The sequence below is a fragment of the Caretta caretta genome, chromosome 3, assembly GCF_965140235.1.
Source record: "Caretta caretta isolate rCarCar2 chromosome 3, rCarCar1.hap1, whole genome shotgun sequence".
Classification (NCBI taxonomy): domain Eukaryota; kingdom Metazoa; phylum Chordata; order Testudines; family Cheloniidae; genus Caretta; species Caretta caretta.
In genome coordinates, this window is record NC_134208.1 from 149,055,394 (window position 1) to 149,080,237 (window position 24,844).

Consider the following 24,844-nt stretch of genomic DNA (forward strand, 5'->3'; position numbering starts at 1 on the left):
CTAGTCTGACCTGCTACACAACACAGGTCATTGACTCTCCCTCACTTCTCTTGTCCATGGTGGTAGATGGTAACAGACGGTCCTGCCTAAGCTAACACAGCACTCACCAGCACAACAGAAGATAATAAAAAAGGGCTACACAGCCTGGCGCCTCAGAGGTATGTTGGATAGAGGGAGACATAGCAGCAATGAACCCTAGTAAATTTAATCTTGCTTTTGCATCAGGCCCATACCTAACATTTTGGAAGTAGGATTGCTCACTAAGGTGAAAGCCAGCTGTGTGTATGAACTGTACAGGAACAGAGCTACAGGACAGACAATGATGTATAAGCTCCAACCACACACTGTTCCAGGCAGCAGCTGCAACCTTGACAAGAGTGGCTCTCAGCAAGTTTACACGGAAAGAGAAGAAAGACCAAGGATGTCAATGTGTTTTGTATTTGTCAGGAACAGGAGTTACAGTGAGCCAGTAAATAATGCTAACAGGCACACAGTGAGACACAATCATCATGCCAAATGCCTGCCTGCCACTGTCATGTGTTTTCTGCCTCAGACTAAAGTCATTACACACTACACAAATATTCCACTTCAGCACTGATTAACACAATTTCCATCACTCCTGATGTGGTAGTAGGGAGAAGAGAACTTTTCTTCAGAGTCAAAGGTTGTAGGGCTTGGGCCAGTGACAAATCAGATCTGAGAGGTATTCTCCTTCTAAAGCTTCCTGCTGCAAAAACCCCCTTGGGTCGTCACGAAGCAATGATCCGATCCTTTCCTGCTTTTCAATGATAATCAAATGTCACCCCTTGTTCTACCTGCACAGGAAGGCAATGATGACGAATCCTGCATGCCCCCAAAGGAGCAGATGGTTGCTTGCTCGCTGGAGACCATGCAGAATGCTAAAAGGAGAGATGCTTGGAATCAGGGTGTCGCTGGGGCTGAGAAACTCATAACAAGGGCAGAGTGGCCTGAAGAACTGTGATCCACTGGCTGTGCAAGTTCCGCTGTGCCTCAGTGATTTAAATAAACAGGCTTCTGCCCATAGTTGATGTTATCCATCAGCAAGGGGTGTCCAACACGGAAGGGGACTCTGCACCACTTAGGACCCCTCTTCCAGATGGGCTTAGCAGATCTGACTGACCAGCGGGTAAGATACCTGTAAAAACAGAAGCAGAAAAGCACCTCAAATTTGAGACTGATAACTGAGAAAAGGCTTTGGCTAAAGCAGGGGTGGCCACTGCCACCTTTTTGTTACAGAGGCAAGGACTATGAACACCAGAGGACACAGTAAGCAAAGCTCCCCACTGGATCAGAAGGATCACTGAAAGGGAACACTGCATCCTGGGACTCATAGGCTGTACCTCTGTATGGAGGACAATGGCAACTGCCATGAGCTCCATTCTGTGTAGGTGCAGGCTCCTGGCAAGTTATCCATCTGATCCCGTTTGGCTAAGTTTGAGCATCCAGTTCCTTACTGTATCAAAAGCCAACTCTAAATTCACCCCCCCCGTGCCATCTTATTGGGAAGATACCAGCTCCACAGCCAGCCTGAATAAGGCAGGCCCAACTCAGTTGAAAGTCTCCAAAGATGTTAGTCTATTTTCATTAGGTAGGCAGCTATTTCTCCTGGGATTCTGACCAATTAATTACACACACACACACGTTAGTTGTGATGTGCTTGTATAACTGTGTTCCAACATGCTGGTGCAGGAAACCAGAACTTGCAATGCAAAAAGCGCTGGGAGTGGAATTACAACTGCAAATATATCACAAGAGCAACTCCTAGTGATTTAACGGACTACACTGGATTTTTACCATTGAACTTTACATCTGGCCTTGAACACAAGATGGAATTTCATGCCCAGTGTCAGCTAGCAGGGATCTAATTCCATGTCTGGGAAGCCTGGAGTTTTGTTGCCCTTCAAATCTTTTGCTACTGGTAGGGAGGGAATAGAAGTCCTTGAAGAAATAAGTTTTGTCAGGCAAGATCTGAAGCAAAACTCTGATGTAAACCACACTTGGACAAATTAAAATTTGTAACAGCCTGGTAAGCTTTTTGTCCAACAATGTTGTTTGCCATCTCTGCTGAGTAATCATGTGATCTTAGTATGACCCCCAATCTGTTCCCCCCACCCCAGCAAAACAAACAAACAAACAAAAGGTTTTGTTACCTCTTATTTGCATCATGTGTGAATTTAAAGGTTAAGTGCTTTGGGCAGAGGCCATGTGCAATTTATATGTATAGCAAGGCATTTACTACATGCTTGGGAACTGTAAAATAAATCTCACAGTGCTGGGTGGTTATGGACTATACGAAAACAGTACACATTTTGCCAGCACTTTTCTTCCTCAAGGATCCCGAAGAACTTTACAAACAAATTGTGTCTAAAGATCGCTGCTACTGAAACAAAGTTGCCTCTCAGCTGCTTTACAGACAAATAAAGAGATTTAGGCTTTTCGTCCAGGAGCTTACAACTAGAGCAGACGTGAACATGTCCAGAGGAGACTACAGGAAGGGGGTGAGAATGGGAGGCAGAGTTGCACATCACAGAATCAACTCACTTGTTCTCATCTGCATACATTGTATTAGTCCCTTTCTATGGTTAATCTTAGGCCTGGTCTACACTGGGGGGGGGGGGGGGGGGAATCGACCTAAGATACACAACTTCAGCTACGAGAATAGCGTAGCTGAAGTCGACGTATCTTAGGTCGAATTACCTCGTGTCCTCATGGCGCAGGGTTGACTGCCGCTGCTAACCCGTCAACTCCGCTTCTCACCGCAGTGAAGTACAGGAGTCGACGGCAGAGCGATCGGGGATCGATTTATTGATCCCTGATAGATCGATCACTACCCGCTGATCCGGCGGGTAGTGTAGACGTACCCTTATACTGGTGCATTAATGGAGTCTTTAGGACAGGAAGTGAAGGAGACTCCCATATTCAACTGAAAATGCAGGCAGGATTTAGAGAGACCAAAAGCAATGACCAATTTGGAATTTGGCCAGAAACTGGGGTAAATGCTATATCTTTTGGGAGAAGTTCTATGGGATCTTTAATGAGCACAAGGGGACAGGGTCCTTATTTTTACATTTCATCTGAACTGCAGCCATGCACCTACAGTGAGCTCCGATGGAGAGGAACTTAACTACAGGGAAAGAGGAGGAAAATCCAAAATTGTTTCAATGCATCACAATGTGCCAAGTGCAGTTTTGGTCACATGACCATCCACTTACGGGAAAGAGCTCCCGTGATAACAAATGATCTCACTAGAAGAGGGAAGCACAGTGAATGTTGGAGATATACATCAATGCTGTGTGCACGTTTAGACAGCCAGTGGCTTTAAGAAATCCCTGTCTGTTTCCATGTGGGCGCTGGAAGCGCACACCCCAAATCGGCATAGGAAAAAGGATTTAGTAATGGCCTGTTTTTAGAGCTTTTGTTATTTCTCCTTTGAGCAGGTCTAATCCAACCCTCTGCTCCAGCCCTTTGGCTTCCTTTGGGGACAGCAGGCTGGGGCTTTTCATTTTTAGTTGAAACAGACATTTGGACGCTCTCCCTTCCTGGAGCATAGTTTGCTTTTACTGTTTCTAATGCTTGCTTTGTCCAAAACTCAATTTTGACCTATTTTGCTTGCTGCCTTTTACTTTGATGATCCTGCAATGGCAAAAAGCAAGCATCGCCCTGAGGCCCAAGACCTGCCACTCTGCTGCAAAGCACCTTTCCTACTCTCTGCCTAACCCCTTCTTCCCACTGTTTGATGCTAGAATGCACTCACTTTCTATCTGGAAGGAACACAGAGAGGAAGGCCATGGAACCTGTCCAGCACCTGGAGTTTTCAGGATAATTCTGGTTTCCAAGCACACTGCTTCGTTTGATAATTTGTGCATCCCATTCCACTCAAGTTTCCTTATTTCCCATTACCATTGTATCCAAGCACTAGGGTCCATTGTAGAGGGGTCTTTGCTTTCTCCTACACTTCACACGGTTGCATTTTCTTAAGCATATCGGTGCTGCCAGGGCAGAGCTTAGAGCCTGACGTGCCTTGGAGTATGGATGGACAAAGCATTCTGCATTCTAAGAGTATTCACAAACTTTTAGCCACACGGGTGCCAAAGGGGGCCATGGCTACCAGTCCTGGGGAACGAGGTTTGGGAGAGGTGCATGCGGCTAGCCCCGCGTCACAATCACCACTATGTAACAACGTATGGTGGGAGTGAGCAGCATGCAAAGCTATTTTCAACCCTGCTGGGTAGTGGCAAGAATGAGAAGTATAAAAACAGCTGCAGTTGGTCACCTGTGGTCTTTGGAGTACCCTGGGCCATCCCAAATTTCTATGGCGCGTGGAAGTCAGGTTCCAGGGTTCACTTTGTGAGAGGGAAGAGCCTACAAGTTACGTTACCCAGACACTGCTGCTAACACTAAGGAGTGTGCTAGGGTGAGGGAAATGACTTGCACATGGGGCAGCTGTGGACCTGCGTGCAGGAGCCATCCTGGTGCAGCTCAAGGCTGAACTTCTGAACCCTGACTGAACTTTTTTCAATCTGGCTCTTGTTTGGATTAAGAGCAGAGGGCTTGAGCCTATGCAGGAAACCCTCTATCAAAGTGCTGGCAGGGTTGCCTCCTCCTTACCACGGCCCCTTCCCAGGATGCCTCTTAGCTTCCACTCACCTGAGGCTGCTCTGGTTCTTTGTTTTTGAATTAATAGGAAACAGGGCTACAGGCTTTCAATGCAGGTGAGAAGCCACATGCCACATAAGTTAAGTGCGGATAACAGCTCCCAGCAAGTGGAAAGGGGTGTCAGCAGGAGACACTAATCCCAGCGAAAACTTCCTTCTAGGAGTTTAGCAGCCAGTTGCTACTAAGTAATCTCCTTCTTACCTAACCCAGTGTAACTTCTCCTTTCTCCAAGAGACAAAGAAGGATTAAGACTAGGGAAGAATAAACTGGGAGCTATCTGCACCCAATACTCTGACTCCAAGCCTTATAATGCCTCCTTCTGGCAGGAAGGTGGAAATGGAGTAGTTGTGAGCTCTCCAAATCCAGCGCTTCTACCCCATAATTCCACAGCATCTCCCACTGGCAGAGAGCAGGCCCTGAGAAGCTACGACCTACATTCACAACTATAATCCCCGTAATAGTTTATGGAAGGAATGATTTCATGGAGTTTTGCTTTAACCAATATTTTGGTCCTGACCAAATGAGCAGCCCGTGCAGCATCCACATAAAAGTGACTCCAGACTCTGCCTCTGGGATGGCCACTGAGCTCAGAACAGCGATCTCCCACACTTGGCCTCTAACAACTTAGATACTAGAAAGGAAGCTGCCAAATTAGTGCGGTTTCTGATCTTGAAAGCAAGGAGGGCGGTTTGATCTGCAGCTGCTCATGACAGCTTCCCAGATTGTTCTGGTGTGTGTGGCCTGCACACACATGGCTCTGGAATTTTTGAATGCAGACTGAAGTTGCACATCGTACTGGAAAAGCCTCACAAAATCCCACTCTCTCAAGCTGGCCGTTGAAAAGATTGTGTTGCTGTGGCATGTAACTGCTCAGCACATACTCGGTGAAAGCATAAGAGAGGCATAACTAGGTGTAATGTGATGAAATTAAGAAAAGAAAAATGCAGGCTGAAGATCAGGGAACAATCCCTGACAGTGAGGGATCATCTCCGTAGCCTGTGGAATCATCTCAAGGAGGCGGCAGAAGCCCTAAACTGGGCAAAACACTAGAAAGTGCCCTGTAGGGAACAATTCTGCATTGCCAAGAGGTGGAATCGAAGGCTTTTCTACATCCAGTTTCTACAAACATGATACCATTGGCAGAGGCATCTCTCCAATGCGCGTTGAGGAGGGGCACAACAGCTAACACACCCTGTTACACTCTGGCCACCAAAACGTGGATACCCAACAACAGTATTGCTACAATAGGCCCTCAGCTGGTAAAACAGCTAACAGATGGCACTAACAAGCTACTACTGTCAAGAACAGTAGCAAACAGGAAGCAAAGGGGATATGAGAAATATAGTGAGAGGTCTCTCACCTGGGCAGTATCCTGACAACAGGGAGGAGACCACATTCAGCCAAGAGTGCTGCTTAGACCTGGATCTCCTCTCTCTGGCTCAGCTGCTAACCACAAGCTATCACAGCCTCAGTAGGTGTATCACACTCTTGCACTAGACCTGCTTCTACTACTGTCACTTCTCAAATGCCTCCTTAGTGTTAAAGCACAGAGGGCTCTTCCAATCCTGAATGCAGACTCCTTCTTATGCAGGGTAGCGTGTGTAACCGAAAACAAACCAGGGGGTGCGGGTAAGGAATGGTGTCCCTAGCGTCTGTTTGTCAGAGAGTGGAGATGGATGGCAGGAAAGAGATCACTTGATCATTACCGGTTAGGTTCACTCCCTCTGGGGCACCTGGCATTGGCCAAGGTCGGCAGACAGGATACTGGGCTGGATGGACCTTTGGTCTGACCCAGTATGGCCATTCTTATGTTCTTACCATTTCCCAATGATCCAATCCTCAGTGCTTGCCCTGCCACACACAAAATGAGGGCAGCAAGAATGGGAACAGTTAGGGCCAACCACATTACTGGGAGCACCTTGAGTGGGAAACGGGGATGCTGCAAGTGACCTGATGGAAAAAAAAGCTCAGATCAGGGAGGGACTCTTATCACACTTCAGGGAAGGGACCAGTGAGGAGAGGTTCACGCATCAGGTAACACGATGGGACCCCTTCACAGTCAAGAGGAAACAGGGCTTTTGTTTCCCTGAAGAACAACTGATATGAGAGACACGGCACCATGTATGTGCAGGGAGCATACTTGTGAAACATTTTATGGAGGGACAAAGGGGACAAGGCAGACCGGGGTCGCTGGGTGCTCAACACACAAGTTAGACTCACTGGGCCAAGAGGCCAGTGGTTGGGCAGCAACTCCCACTGCCCTACAACAGAGGTCATCTTGCTTGACTGCATTCCTTACAGTGGCACTCGGCAAGCACAGTCAGAGCGATCACCCAGATAAGATTAGAAGGCAAACCCTGCGCTATGAAACAGGGTCACTTAAATTGACAGGACTAGTGGAATTTGGGCACAGCACGTTGGGAGACAGAACATCCTTTGTGAGATGACCTTAAGTGTAGCAGAGGAAAAGTTCAGGGGCTGCTGCTGTGCAGTCCCCAAAGTTAGTTTGTGAGAAGCCAGAGTCTGACAAGTACCCAATAAACTGTCCTTTGCTCGTTGCCTCAGGAACCCTACAACCCATCCCAAGAGCTGGTCTTCCACGCCATCTCAGCAGGTAAGGAAAGAAGGAGCTGCAGATGCCTCAGGAACAAAGACTGTCTGTTGGGACTGTTTGTGCAGCTGGCTTTTCATGGGAAAGTCCTTTAATGAACAGCCCTTTGAGAGGCTCCATGGAGCCACTTGGCCAGGGCCTCGATGTAGTAGCTCACTTCAGGGAAGGGAGGGAGAAACAAGGGAATCTTACATTGGTTCCTCCAGCTGATGCTGCTCTGAGCAGCACTGATGGGACTCTGGAAGGAGCTATGCGTTAAACCTCCTCTGCTTCCCCCAAATGAAGCCATTTGCCTGATTCCTGCCAGTCACACACTGAAGCTCAAGTCCTTGGAAATAGGATTTAGAGCCTCAGTCCAACTTTTAGCAAAGATGTTGGGCTGTGACTCCTACTTGGGGAGCAGAAAGGTCCATGGGGATGGAATGAAACCATTGTTATGCTGATCAGCAAGGTTGCCTTGTTTTTGACTTAATGACCTGCCAGAGGTAGGTCTACTACGAATAGTGAATCTCTTCTGACCCTAGGGAAGGTGGATGGGAATCTAACACCAACCTTCTCATCTCAGGCAGCAGTCCTGAGCCTGTCAGTCCAGCAGCCAATGAGAGCACTTATTCAGTCTAAGCCTCAAGATGACCTACACTGGCTGTTTGAGAAGAGGTTCAAAGCACCAAACACCTTCACATCCAGCTCAAGATAACTTTTCCCCTCCTCACACATGAGCCCAGGTCATCTTCCCTGACACCCTCTTATGGAGCTCTCTGGTGGCCATGTCCAGAGCTAGATAGTCTCTTCCCAGCTCTTTTGTCTAGGGCAAAGAGCCAGACAGACAAGAGGTGGCTGAATGGGCTGCTTATCTTTCAGCACAGGGGAGCGAGGAGAGGAATTTCAGAAGCAGAGGGGGGTGAACACATATACCTGCAGATAAGATGCTAATATAGACACACTGTCCCTCAGCTTAAGGCAAACTACTATCCGCCCCATAGAGAGGAGACTTCACTCCCCACAGAACCACAAAGCTCTGCATCCCTATTGTCCTGCCTCCTGTTCAGGAGATCCACAGAAGGAACTACCACATGCAAGTTCCTGAGACAGAAGTGTGTGTTTCAGGGGAAGGGGGATGAGGGGAAAGGACCTGCAACAGGGCAACCATGTGGTGGGAAGGGGATGAGAATCAGGGAGAGCTTGACATAGCTAGGCATCTGAGCAAGCTGTTCTTCTCCAAAAGTCTGCAGCCCTGGTACCCCCCAGGAGTTAGGCATCGCATCACTCCTCATCTCCCTTCCTCTTGGCTTTATTTCCTCATGTCTTCCAGGTCCCATCCACCTGCCATCTTCCTTCAGCTAAAGGCCCGAAAGACTCTCTACAGAGCCCAGCAAGTGATCCCCCTCTAGCCAGAGAGAGAGGTCATTGCAGAGTAATGCAAGGTGCTCTGCCTTCCTGGCTGTCCCATGTAGTGCTAAGAGGCCAGCCATGCCCAGCTGAAAGCCTTTCAATAGCACAGTCAATATGCTGCAGGAGTGACAGGCAGGGAGAATGTTGTTTTTAACACCATTCACACCATTCACTGGGAGGGGTGGGCAGGGAGAGACAGCCAGCACTACAGGAAGAGCTGGTTGAGTTCAGTGGCTACATAGGCTGGTTTTAAGATTCCTGGAACTCGTTCACTTGTTTCCCTCTCCTTGGAAGAGGAACTGCAGGGCTTTAGTAACTGGACAGAAAAGTTGCCTGGTGTCACTGCAGCTCCTGTTGGGGTCTCTTTAGAAACTTTTTGCAAGGACACCCCTCAGCAAATCCCCACGGATGTCTCCAAGGCTATAGCAGCAATGCCAAAGGAAACTACAGGATCTCATTCAAGTAGGGAGGCACCTGGAGAAGCCAGGAGGCTGTGCTAGTAAGGACCAGAGCACTCAACACAGCAGTCCCCACAGGGGAAGATGGGAGTGGGGGCTACTGCTCTTGGGGAACTGGTAAATACACCATTGAGCTGTGTGAGACAGTGTCTGCTGAGAGAGGCCAGACCCTTCTGCTCTGCCTCTCACTGCAGTGACCTCCTCCACCCAGTCTCAGGCCCCTCTCAGAGCACAACTGACCCCTCCCCAAGTTGGCAGTTTGAAATCCAATAGGCTCAAAGGCAGCAAAGTGACAAGTCAGATGACCCGAGGGGTCCTAATGTTACACCTTAAAGGCTTTGTGGGGAAACTGGTAAAAACTCCTCAACTCTCACTGCACTGAATGGAGGTGCGTGAGTTTGCTCAAAGGTCCCGGCCACCTAACTCACTGTGGACAGGATCTTAGGTCCCCCATCGCCACAGGATCTGAGCACCACTTACATACTTGTGGATAGTTAAGGAACTTCACAGATGTGGGGAAATTAAGGCAGAGAAATTAAATGAGTTGTCCAAAGTCATGCAGGGAGCCCGTGGTTGAGCCTGGGACTGAACCCTGGTCTCCCAAGTCCCAGTACAGCATCTTAATCACAAGCCCATCTTTTGACACTGCTGTGTACCATGAAGGGAAAGGGAGGTGGTGATTTTGGCAGGAGGAAGGAAGTGGTTAAAGTTTTTTGCCCTGTGCAGTGCTGGCTGCTGTTCCAGAGAGCAATGTGGGAGGCACAGGTGGGAGTAGGCATGGGGCCAAAGCTCTCACAGTGCTGCAGCAGCCGAGACATGGCAAGGCTCCAAAAATGCAGAGCTTTTTACCTCCAGCAGTTAGAGGAGACAATATCTAAGCAGCATTCCTGAAATGCCCTCATTGCAGTCCCCCAGCTGGCCTGCCTCCCTCAGCTTCATCCCCATCTTCCCCAATCACCAGGCTGATCTCTCAACCCCAATCCTGCCTCCTTCACAAACTGCCAGCTCCCTCTCAAATCCCAGCCTGCTGCGGCCCAGCTCTGTTCCCTGCCTTCTCTAACTCAATCACAGTCCCAGCTCTGATACCTTTCTCCTCCCACTGAGAGGAAACAAGGGTACTGCAGAGTGAAGCGATAGTGATCCAGTAGAGAACACTCAGATACCAAGTCCCAAGCTTGGTTCTCAGGGGTGCTGTGCTGCCAGATGTATATGGAGGTACCCAACTGAAGAGCCCACAGCATAATTAGCAGAAAGTCAGGGTGCTAGCCCTGGAGCCTTGGTCCCTGCAGTGAGTTCTAGGATTCTCCATTTCCTGTCCTAACCAGCTGGGCAGAGTTGCTGTGTGTGATAAACAATCGCTGCACTCCACCCTAGATGTGCTGGATAAAGGGGTTTAAGATATGGAAATGTGAAGTATTATTTCAGAGCCCAATATCTGAGGAGCCTGGGGCCGTATCCTATAAAGTCTCCCACTGTGGAGACCCTGAATGCACACAATATGATCCCTGCTGACAGCACAGCGTGGGTATGTCTACACTGCAATTAGACACCTGCAGCTGGCCCGTGCCAGCTGACTCAGGCTCGTGGGGCTCAGCTGTTTAATTGCGGTACAGACATATGGGCTTGGGCTGCAGCCTGAGCTCTGGGACCCTCCCACCTCGCAGGGTCTTAGCGCCCGGGCTCCAGCCCAAGCCTGAATGTCTACACCACAATGAAACAGCCCCTTAGCCCGAGTCAGCTGTCATGCGCCAGCTGGAGATTTTTAACTACAGTATAGGCACACCCCCAGTGGCCTGCAAACCCCAAAGAGCTGCCCACCAAGTCTCAGCTATAAAGCCAGGCCCAAACCCCAGGAGTCTCAAGCCACCCTGAGATTTGGAGTCTAAGCTCTCCCAGCAACAGGCCCATGGCCTCTGGTAACCCCACAACTTTCTAATGAAGGTTCATAAACCGCTCTGACATCTCCATGGAAACAGAGTGTGAGGTCATAAACAGGGGATTAGCACCTCCCAACAGTGAGCGAGGCACAAGAGGTGACAGGGGGTTTTCAATTCTCCCATCAAAGGCCAGGGGGCTGGGCGGGGGGAGAAGAAGGAAGAGAAGAGAGCTTGTTACACAGGACGGGCAAGCTGAGGGTGAATGACAAACTACAGTCAAAAGGGGAAAACACGGAAAGGGCAAAGAGTGCAGCATGCCTGTAACAAGCTCCTTCTGCCTGCCCTCCTCCATCCACTGTTATTGCCCACCGTGGGCTTCTCTGCATCCTATCTAGCTCAGGGATTTGTACCAGCAGTCCTCACTGCAGTATCTTCCCTGTATTATTGCCAATTATGGGGAAGCCAATGGATTTGAGGGAAGGAGAACGTATCTTATGTGTCCAGCAGTTTCTAAACTCTGTGTGGATGGCTTGGATCAGGTATGGTTAGTTGTGGAGTGCCTTGAAGCATTGGCAGGCCAGAGCACAGTGACAGAACCTCACTCGTTACAGGTCCTGAATCCAGGCTGACTTCACTGCCTTAGGCTTGTTTGGAGGCAGAAATGCCCTCCCACCTCCAGTCCCCTTAAAGGCAAGAGAAGACTATTTACCTGTTGAGCTTGGGTTTCTTGGAAACATGCCCTTCAGGAAGCAGTGGCCTGTGGTCTGGCAGCAAACCTGAGATGGAAAAGGAAAGATGTGAGATTTTGCATTGTTCCCTTGCTAATAGCTACAGTCATACCACTCTGAGATCCCATTACAACTCATAAGATAAGCAGACCGTATTTGGATAGGAGATCTCTGGAGAGAGCCCAAGGGGCTAAAATGGAAGAGGTGTTCTTCCTGTTGAGTCAGTATTGATCCAATGCCCTAACACAGGCAGGGGTGCAGTACGGCTGGAGGTGTTGTATTTGAGATGAAACATATAACTGAAGACTTGACCACTTGTGGTCACTAAAGAGCCCATGGTGCTGTTTATCAAACAAAGGGCACTGACATCTAGCCAAATTCCAGCACAAGGATTACAATCTGCCTCTTTGAATTCTCTCTGCATTTTAATTTGGATATAGCATGGGAAAGCAGGCATAATGGCTAGAGCAAGGAACCACGCAGGGGACCTGGGATCCATTCCTGACTGACACCTTGCTGTGTGACCTTGGGCAAGTCACTTTCCCATCTCTGTAAATTAATTTGAAATCCTCAGATGAGTGGGGCTATATGCCAAACATTACATTCACTTCCTGTCCTGAACACTTGTGTGTGCTGCTATGCACAAATTATTGCTTTGTTCCATCTCGAAGATCACTGAGACATGAAAGAATAGTTACTTACTGGATCCCACTGACTACATGTTCAGTTCCCTTGCAATTCAAAACCCACAGTAGCTGAGAACTCCTAAGAGCAGGCTTGGAGGGGCAGTTGTGGGACCCACGCTGGCTACATCATCTCGAAGAACCACTATTACTGTAGGGTAAATAACCACTCTTTTTTTGAGAACGTGTCAATGTGGAGCCCACTGCAGGCAAGAAGTATCTCCTATGGATGGTCGAAATAAAATATATATACTTATGGCATTTCATCAGTAGATTTCACAGTGCTTTACAAAAGGGTTTTTCCCCATTTTACAGAAGGGGGAACTGAAACAGAGAGAGGTGACACAACTTGCCCAAGGTCACCCAGTACGCCAGTGGGAATAGAACCCCAGCTTCCTGAATCCCAGTTCGTTACTGTATCCACTAGGCAACACTGCCTCCATAGAGTTCCAGCTGCAACAATAATTCTAGTGCTGCTCTCCTGAACTTGGCATCTGACCTAGCCGCTAAGTCCAAGGCACAGCGCTTGACAAAGGTCAAGTGGATTACTCTACGTGAGATCTCCGACATTGACACATGTCTGAAGCAGGCAAAACAAGTAATTTAAGCTCTGGGGGAGTGAGCCTTGATATTCAGTGGGAAAGGTACAGCAGCCAGTGATGGCGGCAAGCGTTACCATCCGGAATCTGAGATAACATATGTATTTGTTCAGTCTCTTCAGGTCTAGGACAAGGATCAGCTGTCCCTTCCCTCTTTGTGATAAAGATGCACTGCAAGTAGAAGCCTCTACCCCTGTACTCCCATGGAACTTCTTCTATGGTGCCTAGATAAACCAACACCACTTCTTTCTGTAATAGGCTCTCATGAGATAGGTCCCTGAAGAGGGATGGGGAAGTGAGTGGGATAACCACGGACATGGTTCCCAGCACTCATTTGTCCAAGGTGATATCAGACCAAGACTAACAAAGTGGGGCAAGCTGGCTCCTGAAAGTAGTTGCCAGCACCTGATCGATTCTGATATGGCCCATGACATTCCCATCAAATTTGCTATTGGACTGAGGAGGAGGAGTGGATGCTGGAGGAGGTAGATGAAGGGCACCTTCACTGGTACTGTGAACATTTCTATTGTTGGAAGTCCGGTTGTCTGCTCTGGGAGTAAAGGTGAGCCCACTGCCTTTGTTGGGGTTATCTGTAGGAATTCCTACTGGTGAATGGTGTGTAAATCCTCTGGAATCCCAGGGTGGCCTGATTCCTTTAGGGAGGTAGTGCCTAGTCCTCGAACTGAAGAGCTCCATTTCCTCAAATGGGAGATCTTGAATGGTATCCTACACCTATCTTGGTACCCTCCAGGATGATAGCCATGAGGTTAGTCTCCTGATCACAAACGTAGCCATCAACTTTGTGGCTATGTCCAAGGCCTGTGTGGCCACCACCTGCAGAGCTCTCCTGGCAACCATCTGGCCTTCTTGTATAATTTCCTTCAGCTCCTTCTTAGTGTCTTGAAGCAATTTGGGCAAAAATGGATCACTCTCTTCCAAGTCAGGAAATTGTTTTTGGCAAATTATGCCTGGTAGTTTGCCATATGTAGTTGCAGTGAAGCCAACAACAGGCTTTTTGCATGAACAGATCCAATGTTTTGGGCTCTTTGTTGTCAGGAGTTCCTTTCACTGACTTGGATTTTTCTTATACTGCCGTGACTACTAATGACTCATAGTTTAGGTGGAAGGAAGAAGACTCAAAATTCTTTAGGGCCACTGGGTAGCGTTTCATCACCCTTTTGGAGGTTGGTAGAATGATGGCCAGGTTTTACCGAAGGGCTTTGGGCACTTGGTAGTAAGGGGTCCCAAAACAATAAGAGCTCACTGGCAGCTGTTATTCTGGTGGCTGCGGTGGTGCAGAGGGAGGAAGGTGTGTTCCCTCCCCAAAGTGGTTACTACTAAATAAAGGGGTCAGGGGCTTGCTCCCAGAGAGGACTCATTACCTGCTCGGTGAGCCATTTGTATGCACACTGCAACCTTCTTATGCTCCTCCAGACAAAGACCTGTGATCCTACGGGGCAGCATCCCTCCATCAGAACGGATGAACTGACTCAGCAATAAGACATCCTAAGGAAGCAAGGAAAGAAGGTAGAATGATCAGTGCCAGAGCTGCACCAACAGCTACAATTCTTAGGTGCTGACACTGCCCCAGTGCAACGTATGAGAAGTTCAAAATTATTCCTTCCAGTGTATATTACCTGGCATTTTGTCAGCAATGAATTTCACCTGCCATTGTGTAGCCCAGAGGTTCTCAAACTGGGGGTTGGGACCCCTCAGGAGGTCGCAAAGTTATTACATGGGGGGGGTTGCGAACTGTCAGCCTCCACCCCAAACCCTGTGCCTCACCTCCAGCATTTATAATGGTGTTAAATATATAAAAATGTGTTTTTAATTTATAAGGGGGGGGTCGCACTCAGAGGCTTGCTACGTGAAAGGTCAACAGTACAAAAGTTTGAGAACCACTAGTGTAGCCTATTGGCTTAGCTTTGTTAGGTCCTCTGAAGTTCACAGCCTTTTATAGACTAATTAATGTAAATCATTGTGTCATCTGCCATTTTTGCCATCTCACCATTTGCTGCCGTTTTCAGACTACGTACCTAATATAATCTGTCGAACATCTAGATATACAAAGATACAGTTTTACAAAACATGCAGGAAGATATAATTTTACACAATGTTTTTGACTGAGTGGAGAGCTGATTTTTAGCTCATCAGTATCTGCGTACACAGATGTCAGCACTCACACATTAGGCCACATCTGGGTTTTCCCCTATAAACTGAGTGCAGGATTGTCCTCTACTGTCTATTCCTCAATTCTTTATCCAATTTCCCAAGGTGAAGCTTCTGTCATGTCCCTTTGGGGTGCCCAAAGGGGGATTAGTCCAAAATCTAGTAGATTTTGTCAGCAATAAGCGCCTCATAAGAGAGCTGTACTGTAACCGGCTAAGTCCTAATAGAACAAACCTTCAGCCCTTTGGCTGCGTGCACATTAGGAGGGACTGTTAGAGCAACGTCAAGGAAAGGAAGTCTTGTTACCAGAGAGCACTGAGAGCAGGTTGTGTGTTCAGCCAGAGTTCAGAGATCTTTGTAGACTTCACTGCTGTTGACCTTTCAGATTAAAAGCTACAGAAGTGCAAAGCATTATTTATAAAACACAATTTAAGTGGTGTATCTTCCGGATCTGGTAACACCACATAACTGTGATGACGGAACTTTAGACACAGCAGCGGCAGCTGCTGCACTGGGGTCCATTAGCTGTGCAAAGAGCACAGCCCAGCATTCAGATATGTTTTCCATTTCCACATGCAGCACAACAAATTCCAGCACACCGCTCAGACCAATGCAGACACACCCCTTTCACATGCTGATATCATGTTATCCCAAGAGTCCACTGGAAATGCTTGGCTTGTTTTTCCCAATCTGCTGGAAGTTTCCCACTGCCAGAGTCACCATGCTAGTTGGGAGTTTATTTCTCTGTTGCTGCTGTAAATATTTCCATATTTTGGATGGAAGGCACGTGTGCATGCGGCTCGCAGCCTGGAAAAGACCTGTCAGTAGGCATTCCCCATGCCCAGCCTGAGAGAAATCAGGGCTAGATGGACAAGCACAATACACACCCCCATACCTACTGGTGCAAGCAAACTAGACCTCTGCTATTGGCTGAGCCAATGCAAAAGCCAGGATATCCAGCTACCAAGGTTTATATCCCACACCCATCACTACGGTATTGGAGAGACTTGATTCTGAAATAAATGGACTGTAGCACTGTGTTCTGGGAGCTATTGCTCACGCTAGACCCTCTCACAAGCCCTGCTGACATCAACAGAAACTGAGTCTAGAGCTTTTTTCAGTCGCACTTTCTTTACTACATAAGGGCACTTGTGCCAGACTATTCAAGGTGCCTGCCACTGACTCCTCCTCATCTACAATTCCTGTTCTCTGGCTCCATTCTAACCCTTTTTTTCAGATTCAGTCCCTTTTAAAATTAAACATTTAGGCAACTTAATGCTGATACAAGGGGCCTGACCAATAACTGTGGAGCGATGATTTATCCAGACAACAGGGACAACATCCGGAGAGACCATCTAAGGACAAAAGGAAAGCTCAGTGTCCATGTCCCAGCCAATCTCTGGCCTTGGCACTGAGGCCACTACAAGAGGGCTAATAACTGTCAGCTGGATTGGTGGAAATTGGACTGAGATCTGCCAAACAGTCAAAGGGCAATGACTTTTGGTCACTGCTGATGTGAGCTGGATTTGATCGACTGACCCAGAATGAGACTCCACATCCCTTTCCCCAGCTCTTTCAGCTATCCAGTTCTCCATGTTGCCAACACCTTGGCTCCCCCACCCAATACTGAAAGAGCTCACTTCCCAAAGGGAGAAGAAGGGTTCAGGTAGGGTGCGTTTGGTCCAAGGGCCTTCTCACATTACCACCACGCCCTGTGGGGTCACCGGGCTGATATCAAACGTTTCCATGCAAAGAAAGAAAAAAGGGCAGGGGGAGATGGATGCTCTATCTATTGCGCTGCCAATCAGGAGAGCCCATGCCCCAGTGTTATCTCTGCCCAATGCTGTCAGCACCAATCAGCTTCTCTCTTGTGACGGTTATTTCTTTACTGAAATCTACGTCCCACCCTTTCTGCCTTACAAATTATGCTCAAGATCATTTGGCTTGAAGTGCTGCACACTGGCGAGAATCTTACGACGACTTCAGAAGGGTCCTAAGTGTAACGTGCTAGGTGCCTCTCCCAGAATTCTTACCCAGATGCATCTCACCCCTAAGAAGAGGTCGGACAGAGACAGCCAGTTTTGGGAGGATGGAGAGGAAAGCTGAACAAAAACGTAAGGGGGTTAAAGAAGAGAAGAAGTCTGGCAAGGTTACATGTTGCCGTCATGTTCCATGAAATTAACTTTCTGTGCTAGTGGGCAGCCAAGACTGTAACCACAGATTTGCTTTAATCACTGGACAGCTCTCAGGAGAGGTTGGACCCAGATTCCCACCCCTGTAATCTGTAGCATCTGATGAAAACAATTTGGACGGAATTAATCTGGGGCTAATAGGCAAAGGCTGCAGTTCGGTCTCCCCTGTGTGCTGCCAAAGTACAATGACATTTACTGCCTGCTCAGACTAATGGTATTCAAAGCAGAGAAGGGGAAAAAGGAAATACAAATTTACTTTTCCCTACAAAGGGTGGATAAACTAGATAAAAAATATAAAACCAAGTTTGAACAGTGCATTCCCTTCATTGGGTGGCCTGCTGAAATGCAGCACAGACCCAATAACTGCAACACCCTTGAGAACTAAGACTGATTGCTAGTTATGCACATTTCATGAAAATCTTAATTCACTCTGAGAACAGTTCTGTTTGTACAACAAAACAAGTATGGGTCTGTACCAGACATATCTGCCGGTTGTTACTTTGAGATACATAAGAATCAGTTTTCTTTCTTCTATTATTCCTGAGAGCTTTACACCATTCTCCAGGCATTATATATCAGGTATATTTGGGGGCTGAGACTTCTAGGTTGCAGGTTCTAATCTAGCCTAAGGTTGATAGTAACTGAAATTGGTTTTCATCTCTAATGGCTATTAGGTGACCTTGGTGAAATGAACTAGGGTGTCAGTCAAATTTCCTAGTGGAGAAGTGTCTGCATCACTAGAGCCCTGTGCGAACACAAAATTTGTATCTGCATCTGATCCACAAAAATGGTTCATGGATATAAAGGGGATATCTGCAGATTTGCAGGGCTTTACAAACAAAATCTGTATCCGCAGCTGATCTGCAAAATTGGTCTGTGAATATCCGCGAATTTGCAGGGCTCTACCCATCACATAAACCACTATCATAATTGGCACTAACTGGCCCAATTGCAGGGAACCTCAGTAGAATCCAAGGAATGAATGATCAATGGAGGCTGTCCCCCTCCGGGGTAGGGTTGAGGAACACTGGCAAGGAGGCCAGATGGAAGCTTGACCTGCCACTGCCTGCAATACCATTTTCTGATTCATTAAGAATCTGTTTATCTGACACCAAAACTAAAATCACGCATTGTACCACTGCCTCGGGCTCCACTATCAGAGTTGTTAGAGAAGTAGTAGTCCTGAGGTCATCTCTTCCATCCCCCCCAGGGACTAATGGAAGACTCCCCTGTATTATAGTGCTTTATCCAGTCCAATCGTGTGTGCCCCCAGCAATGGGGCTCACATGCTTTCCTTTGCTTTACAGCTGAGTGGTATTTCATATATCCCTAAACTGTAAGGCCAGAAGAGACCATCATGATCATCTAGTCTGACCTCCTGCACACCGCTGGCCACAGAATCTCACCCACCCCCGTAACAGACCCCTAACCTCTGGCTGAGTTACTGAAATCCTCAAATCATGATTTAAAAAGACTTCAAATAACAGAGGCCACAAGACTTCCCTGAAATAATTCCTGTTTGAACTAGAATCTCTCTTTTAGAAAAAACATTCAGTATTGATTTCAAAATTCCCAGTGATGGAAAATCCACCAGAACCCTTGGTAAATCATTCCAATGGTTAATTACCCTCACTGTTAAAAAATTCAAATTCTTTATTTCTCAAGCACTCACTACTGCTTTGGCTAGGAAGCATAACTGAGATTTTTCTGGGGGCGAAAGAAACATTTATTCCACCCAAACACTTCAAAATTTGAAAAACCATGACTGATACAAAGTCTAGACACATAAGAGACATACTGAAAAAAGAGACCATTTACAATAGAACTCAAGTTACTTTTCACAACTCCAATCAGTCCCACTGGAGTAAGGCACACCTCCAGCTGTGGATTTGTCATGATCCGCAACTGCTCTGATTTTCCAATCCACACCATCCCCTTTATCTCTTTCTCCAGCCTCTCCTTTGATTTGCAGCAAGAGAACTGGTTATATAATCTAAGTTCAAAGGCCAAAATGACTGCCATGGTGGCCTACATTTCCCAGCCTGCTTCCTGAGACCACGAATGCAAACTTTCATACGATGGCTCCTGAGATTCCAGCCACGCTTCTTAAAACAAGGTGAGCTCCCCTGGTGTTTAGTTTTCACCTCCTTCCAGAAGATCAGCATTTAAGGGCCAAACTGAATGCTAGTATGGGGCAAACTGAATAGCTCAACTACAAGCACACTGACCAGCCGAGCTGAGTTACAGCCAAAATCTTAAAAGAGGATCATACCTTTCATCCAGTGATGGGACCTACAGTCAACTCTGATACTAGAACTCTGCTCTCAGGCTCTAAAGCCACAAACAGCACAATGGACTTACCTACAACTACCTCTGTGCTTCCAAGAAGCCCTTTTATTCCCACCAGTGGCAGAACCTCCTACCACAGAGAGCACTAGAAAGTGATTCCTAATATTCATCTTAAATTTCCCTCTGCTTAATGAGGTCTCACTGCTCCTTGTTCTACCCCTTGCTGACAATACATGTTTGTCCCCCTCCCTTAGTGATCGAAGTGTTTTGGATTACTACCTATCCAGACTTGGGTTAGAGTGTGGGTGCTGGGGGTACTGGTGGCCTGTGCTATACAGGAGATGAAACTAGATAATCCTAGTGGTCCCTTCTGCTCTTAAACTCTAAAACCCCATTTTATTGCTGCATTTGATAGGCTGAATCTTTGTTATTTCCACTGAATGCACCCGATGAAGTGAGCTGTAGCTCATGAAAGCTTATGCTCAAATAAATTGGTTAGTCTCTAAGGTGCCACTAGTACTCCTCTTCTTTTTGTTATTTCCTGGCTCTCTTTCCAATACCCACAGACTACAGTGCTGAGGACATTAGAAGTCTACTGATTTTTAATTTCTCAAGGCTCTTAAACTTCGGTCCATGAAACACTTGCTGGTGATCTGATGAAAGCTAGTTGGTGCTGGCTCCTTGTTTCCAGTTGTTCAGAGTCATATTAAAAAACTAAAACCACATTACATTCTTTCCTAATGTTACTTTTCTGTGTAAGCAATTGCTGTAGTTATATATTCTGCAATAATGAACTGGAGAAGAGTTCCTTCAAGACAATCTTTGCATTAAAGTGTGGGCAGCACTATGAACTAGATAAGTTCATGGAGGATAGGTCCATGAGTGGCTATTAGCCAGGATGGTGTCCCTAGCCTCTATTTGCCAGAAGCTGGGAATGGGTGACAGGGGATAGGTTACTTGAAGATTACCTGTTCTGTTCATTCCCTCTGGGGCACCTGGCATTGGTCACTGTTGGAAGACGGGACACTGGGCTAAATGGACCCAGTATGGCTGCTCTTATATTCTTATGAAAAAATCTGATCCCCATTATGGATAGTATTTTTCTATCCTTGGTGTTTGCAACTCCTCCCAATTTAGAATGATAAATTTGCAGATGATACTATTTCCTGATTCTTCTAGATAATTACAAAGACCAGACCAGCCACTGGACACTTCTCGCAATCATTTCTTATTGCACTCTGCTCATTGTGTGTTCAATCCATTGACAATGCTCCCATCCTAGCCAATTTAATTTCTACAATATTTCACTAGACACGATCAAATATTTTATTGAAGTTTAAATCTCCCACTTATTGTGTCACCTGCTCGGAATAAGTTTTCGTTTGGCATGATTCTTCATAACCCCTCAACACTACTTGTTGCTCCTGCTTTGAGCAGGGGGTTGGACTAGATGATCTCCTGAGGTCCCTTCCAACCCTGATATTCTATTCTAAGTTCCATTATCCGGTGAGTGCTCAGTGTGGTTCTCCCCCTTTGTTTGTTATATAACTAGGAATAGAGGTTAGACTTCCCAAAGAGCAATTGCCAGGACCATACTTCCATTTCTCGGATGTTTAGTAACTCATTCATTATTTTCAAATCCTTTGGTACCTCCCCAGTTTTTTATGCCTTCTCAAAAATAACAGCTAACAAACCAACTGCTCCATTAGCAAATTCAAGACCCTGGAGGGTTGCATGTGATCCTGGCATGCTGTGTGTGTATAAGTCAATGTCTCTAAGAATTTCCTTACCTACTTTTTTGCAAAAGCTTATTCACAGGATTGTCATCACTACCCAATTATTCAAACTTCTTTTCCTTATTTTTCTTGTTATGGATACATGTGAGTAGTTCAGCCATATTAGAATCATTCTGGCTTTCAACCCCCTCATCATTAGTGGGCCTACTTTCTCACAAGTATTTATTTTCCTCCAGATGTATTTGTATCTATATCCCCCTAATCCCACTGGCATTAACTTATTCTGCATTTTTGGTTGCCTTATCTTTTAACTGTGCATTCTTGTCTGGTTCCCTTCCTTTCTATTTCTAGTACAGATTTTTTTGTTTGGTTGTGGGGTTTTTGGCTTTATTTTTTAAATAGATTCATAGATATTTAGGTCACAAGGGACCATTATGATCATCTAGTCTGACCTCCTGCTCAACGCAGGCCACAGAATTTCACCCACCACTCCTACGAAAGACCTCTCACCTATGTCTGAGCTATTGAAGTCCTCAAATCGTGGTTTAAAGACTTCAAGGAGCAGAGAATCCTCCAGCAAGTGACCCATGCCCCATGCTACAGAGAAAGGCGAAAAACCTCCAGGGCCTCTTCCAATCTGCCCTCGAGGAAAATTCCTTCCCGACCCCAAATATGGCAATCAGCTAACCCCTGAGCATATGGACAAGATTCACCAGCCAGATACTACAGAAAATTCTTTCCTGGGTAACTCAGATCCCACCCCATCTAATATCCCATCACAGGCCATTGGGCCTATTTAACATGAATATTTAATTACCAAAACTATGTTATCCCATAATATCATCTCCTCCATAAACTTATCGAGTTTAATCTTAAAGCCAGATAGATCTTTTGTCCCCACTGCTTCCCTTGGAAGGCTATTCCAAAACTTCACTCCTCTGATGGTTAGAAACCTTCATCTAATTTCAAGTCTAAACTTCCTGGCGGCCAGTTTATATCCATTTGTTCTTGTGTCCACATTGGTACTGAGCTTAAATAATTCCTCTCCCTTTCTGGTATTTATCCCTCTGATATATTTATAGAGAGCAATCATATCTCCCTTCAACCTTCTTTTAGTTAGGCTAAACAAGCCAAGCTCCTTGAGTCTCCTTTCATAAGACAAGTTTTCCATTCCTCGGATCATCCTAGTAACCCTTCTCTGTACCTGTTCCAGTTTGAATTCATCCTTCTTAAACATGGGAGACCAGAACTGCACACACTATTCCAGGTGAGGTCTCACCAGTGCCTTGTATAATGGTACTAAAACCTCCTTATCCCTACTGGAAATACATCTCCTGATGCATCCCAAGACCGCATTAGCTTTTTTCACAGCCATATCACATTGGCAGCTCATAGTCATCCTATGATCAACCAATACTCCAAGGTCCTTCTCCTCCTCCGTTACTTCTAATTGATGCATCCCCAGCTTATAACTAAAATTCTTGTTATTAATCCCTAAATGCATGACCTTACACTTCTCACTATTAAATTTCATCCTATTACTATTACTCCAGTTTACAAGGTCATCCAGATCCTCCTGTAGGATATCCCTGTCCTTCTCTAAATTGGCAATACCTCCCAGCTTTGTATCATCCGCAAACTTTATTAGCACACTCCCACTTTTTGTGCCAAGGTCAGTAATAAAAAGATTAAATAAGATTGGTCCCAAAACCGATCCTTGAGGAACTCCACTGGTAACCTCCTCCAGCCTGACAGTTCACCTTTCAGTAGGACCCGTTGTAGTCTCCCCTTTAACCAATTCCTTATCCACCTTTCAATTTTCCTATTGATCCCCATCTTCTCCAATTTAAATAATATTTCCCCATTTGGCATGGTATCAAACGCCTTACTGAAATCTAGGTAAATTAGATCCACTGCGTTTCCTTTGTCTAAAAAATCTGTTACTTTCTCAGGTTGGTTTGGCACAATCTACCTTTTGTAAAACCATGTTGTATTTTGTCCCATTTACCATTGACTTCAATGTCCTTAACTACCTTCTCCTTCAAAATTTTTTCCAAGACCTTGCATATTACAGATGTCAAACTAACAGGCCTATAGTTACCCGGATCACTTTTTTTTCCCTTTCTTAAAAATAGGAACTATGTTAGCAATTCTCCAATCATACGGTACAACCCCTGAGTTTACGGATCCATTAAAAATTCTTGCTAATGGGCTTGCAATTTCATGTGCCAATTCCTTTAATATTCTTGGATGAAGATTATCTGGGCCCCCCGATTTAGTCCCACTAAGCTGTTTGAGTTTCGCTTCTACCTCCATATCCTCATTCCCATTTGTCATGCTACCATTATCCCTAAGATCCTCTTTAGTCTTATTAAAGACTGAGGCAAAGTATTTGTTCAGATATTGGGCCATGCCTAGATTATCCTTGACCTCCACTCCATCCTCAGTGTTTAGCGGTCCCACTACTTCTTTCTTTGTTTTCTTCTTATTTATATGGCTATAGAATCTTTTACTATTGGTTTTAATTCCCTTTGCAAGGTCCAACTCTACTTGACTTTTAGCCTGTCTCACTTTATCCCTACATGTTCTGACCTCAATAAGGTAGCTTTCCTTGCTGATCCCTCCTTTCTTCCACTCCCTGTATGCTTTCTGTTTTTTCTTAATCACCTCTCTGAGATGCTTGCTCTTCCAGCTTGGTCTACACCTCCTGCCTATGAATTTTTCCCCTTTCTTGGGATGCAGGCTTCCGATAGCTTCTGCAGCTTTGATTTAAAATAATCCCAGATCTCCTCTACTTTTAGATCCATAAATTCTTCAGTCCAATCCACTTCCCTAACTAATTTCCTTAATTTTTGAAAGTCAGCCCTTTTGAAATCAAAAACCTTAGTTGCAGATTTATTTTTGTTAATCCTTCCGTTCAGTTTGAACTGAATTAGCTCATGATCACTTGAGCCAAGATTATCCCCTACAACCATTTCTTCCATGAGGTCCTCACTACTCACCAAAACTAAAGCTAAAATGGCATCCCCTCTTGTCGGTTCAGCAACTACTTGATGAAGGAATCCATCAGCTACCACACCTAGGAAAATCTGAGCCCTATTATTATCACTAGCACTCGTCCTCCAGTCTATATCTGGGAAGTTAAAGTCTCCCATGATCACACAGTTTCCATTAGTATTTACTTTATTAAAAACATTAAAAAGGGCTCTATCCAAATTAGATCCCGGCGGTCTATAGCACACCCCAAGCACTATCCCAGGGGAGGCTCTAATAGTTTTCTTCCCCAATGTAATTTTTGCCCAGACAGAAAGGCTCTTTTTGCGGACGCTTCCATATCCAGGCACAACTTTGTGTAAAACAATTATTGGTCATTTGTCATGTTTCTAAACACTTTCCCCTGCCCACTTCCCATTCTCCACCATCCAGTTATAAA

General features: G+C 46.1%; 1 protein-coding gene across 1 annotated transcript in view; it reads right to left on the reverse strand.

The window, feature by feature from the left end:
- Positions 1 to 417: 417 nt before the first annotated feature.
- Positions 418 to 24,844, reverse strand: part of MRPS18A (mitochondrial ribosomal protein S18A) — a 30,335-nt gene continuing 5,908 nt past the window's right edge. Inside the window, exons 4-6 of the mRNA XM_048843546.2 lie at positions 14,408 to 14,531; positions 11,725 to 11,791; positions 418 to 1,156 (exon numbers count right to left, since the gene is read on the reverse strand). Coding sequence (XP_048699503.1) covers positions 1,012 to 1,156; positions 11,725 to 11,791; positions 14,408 to 14,531 — 336 coding nt within the window. The 3' untranslated portion in view covers positions 418 to 1,011. The remainder of the gene's footprint in view (positions 1,157 to 11,724; positions 11,792 to 14,407; positions 14,532 to 24,844) is intronic.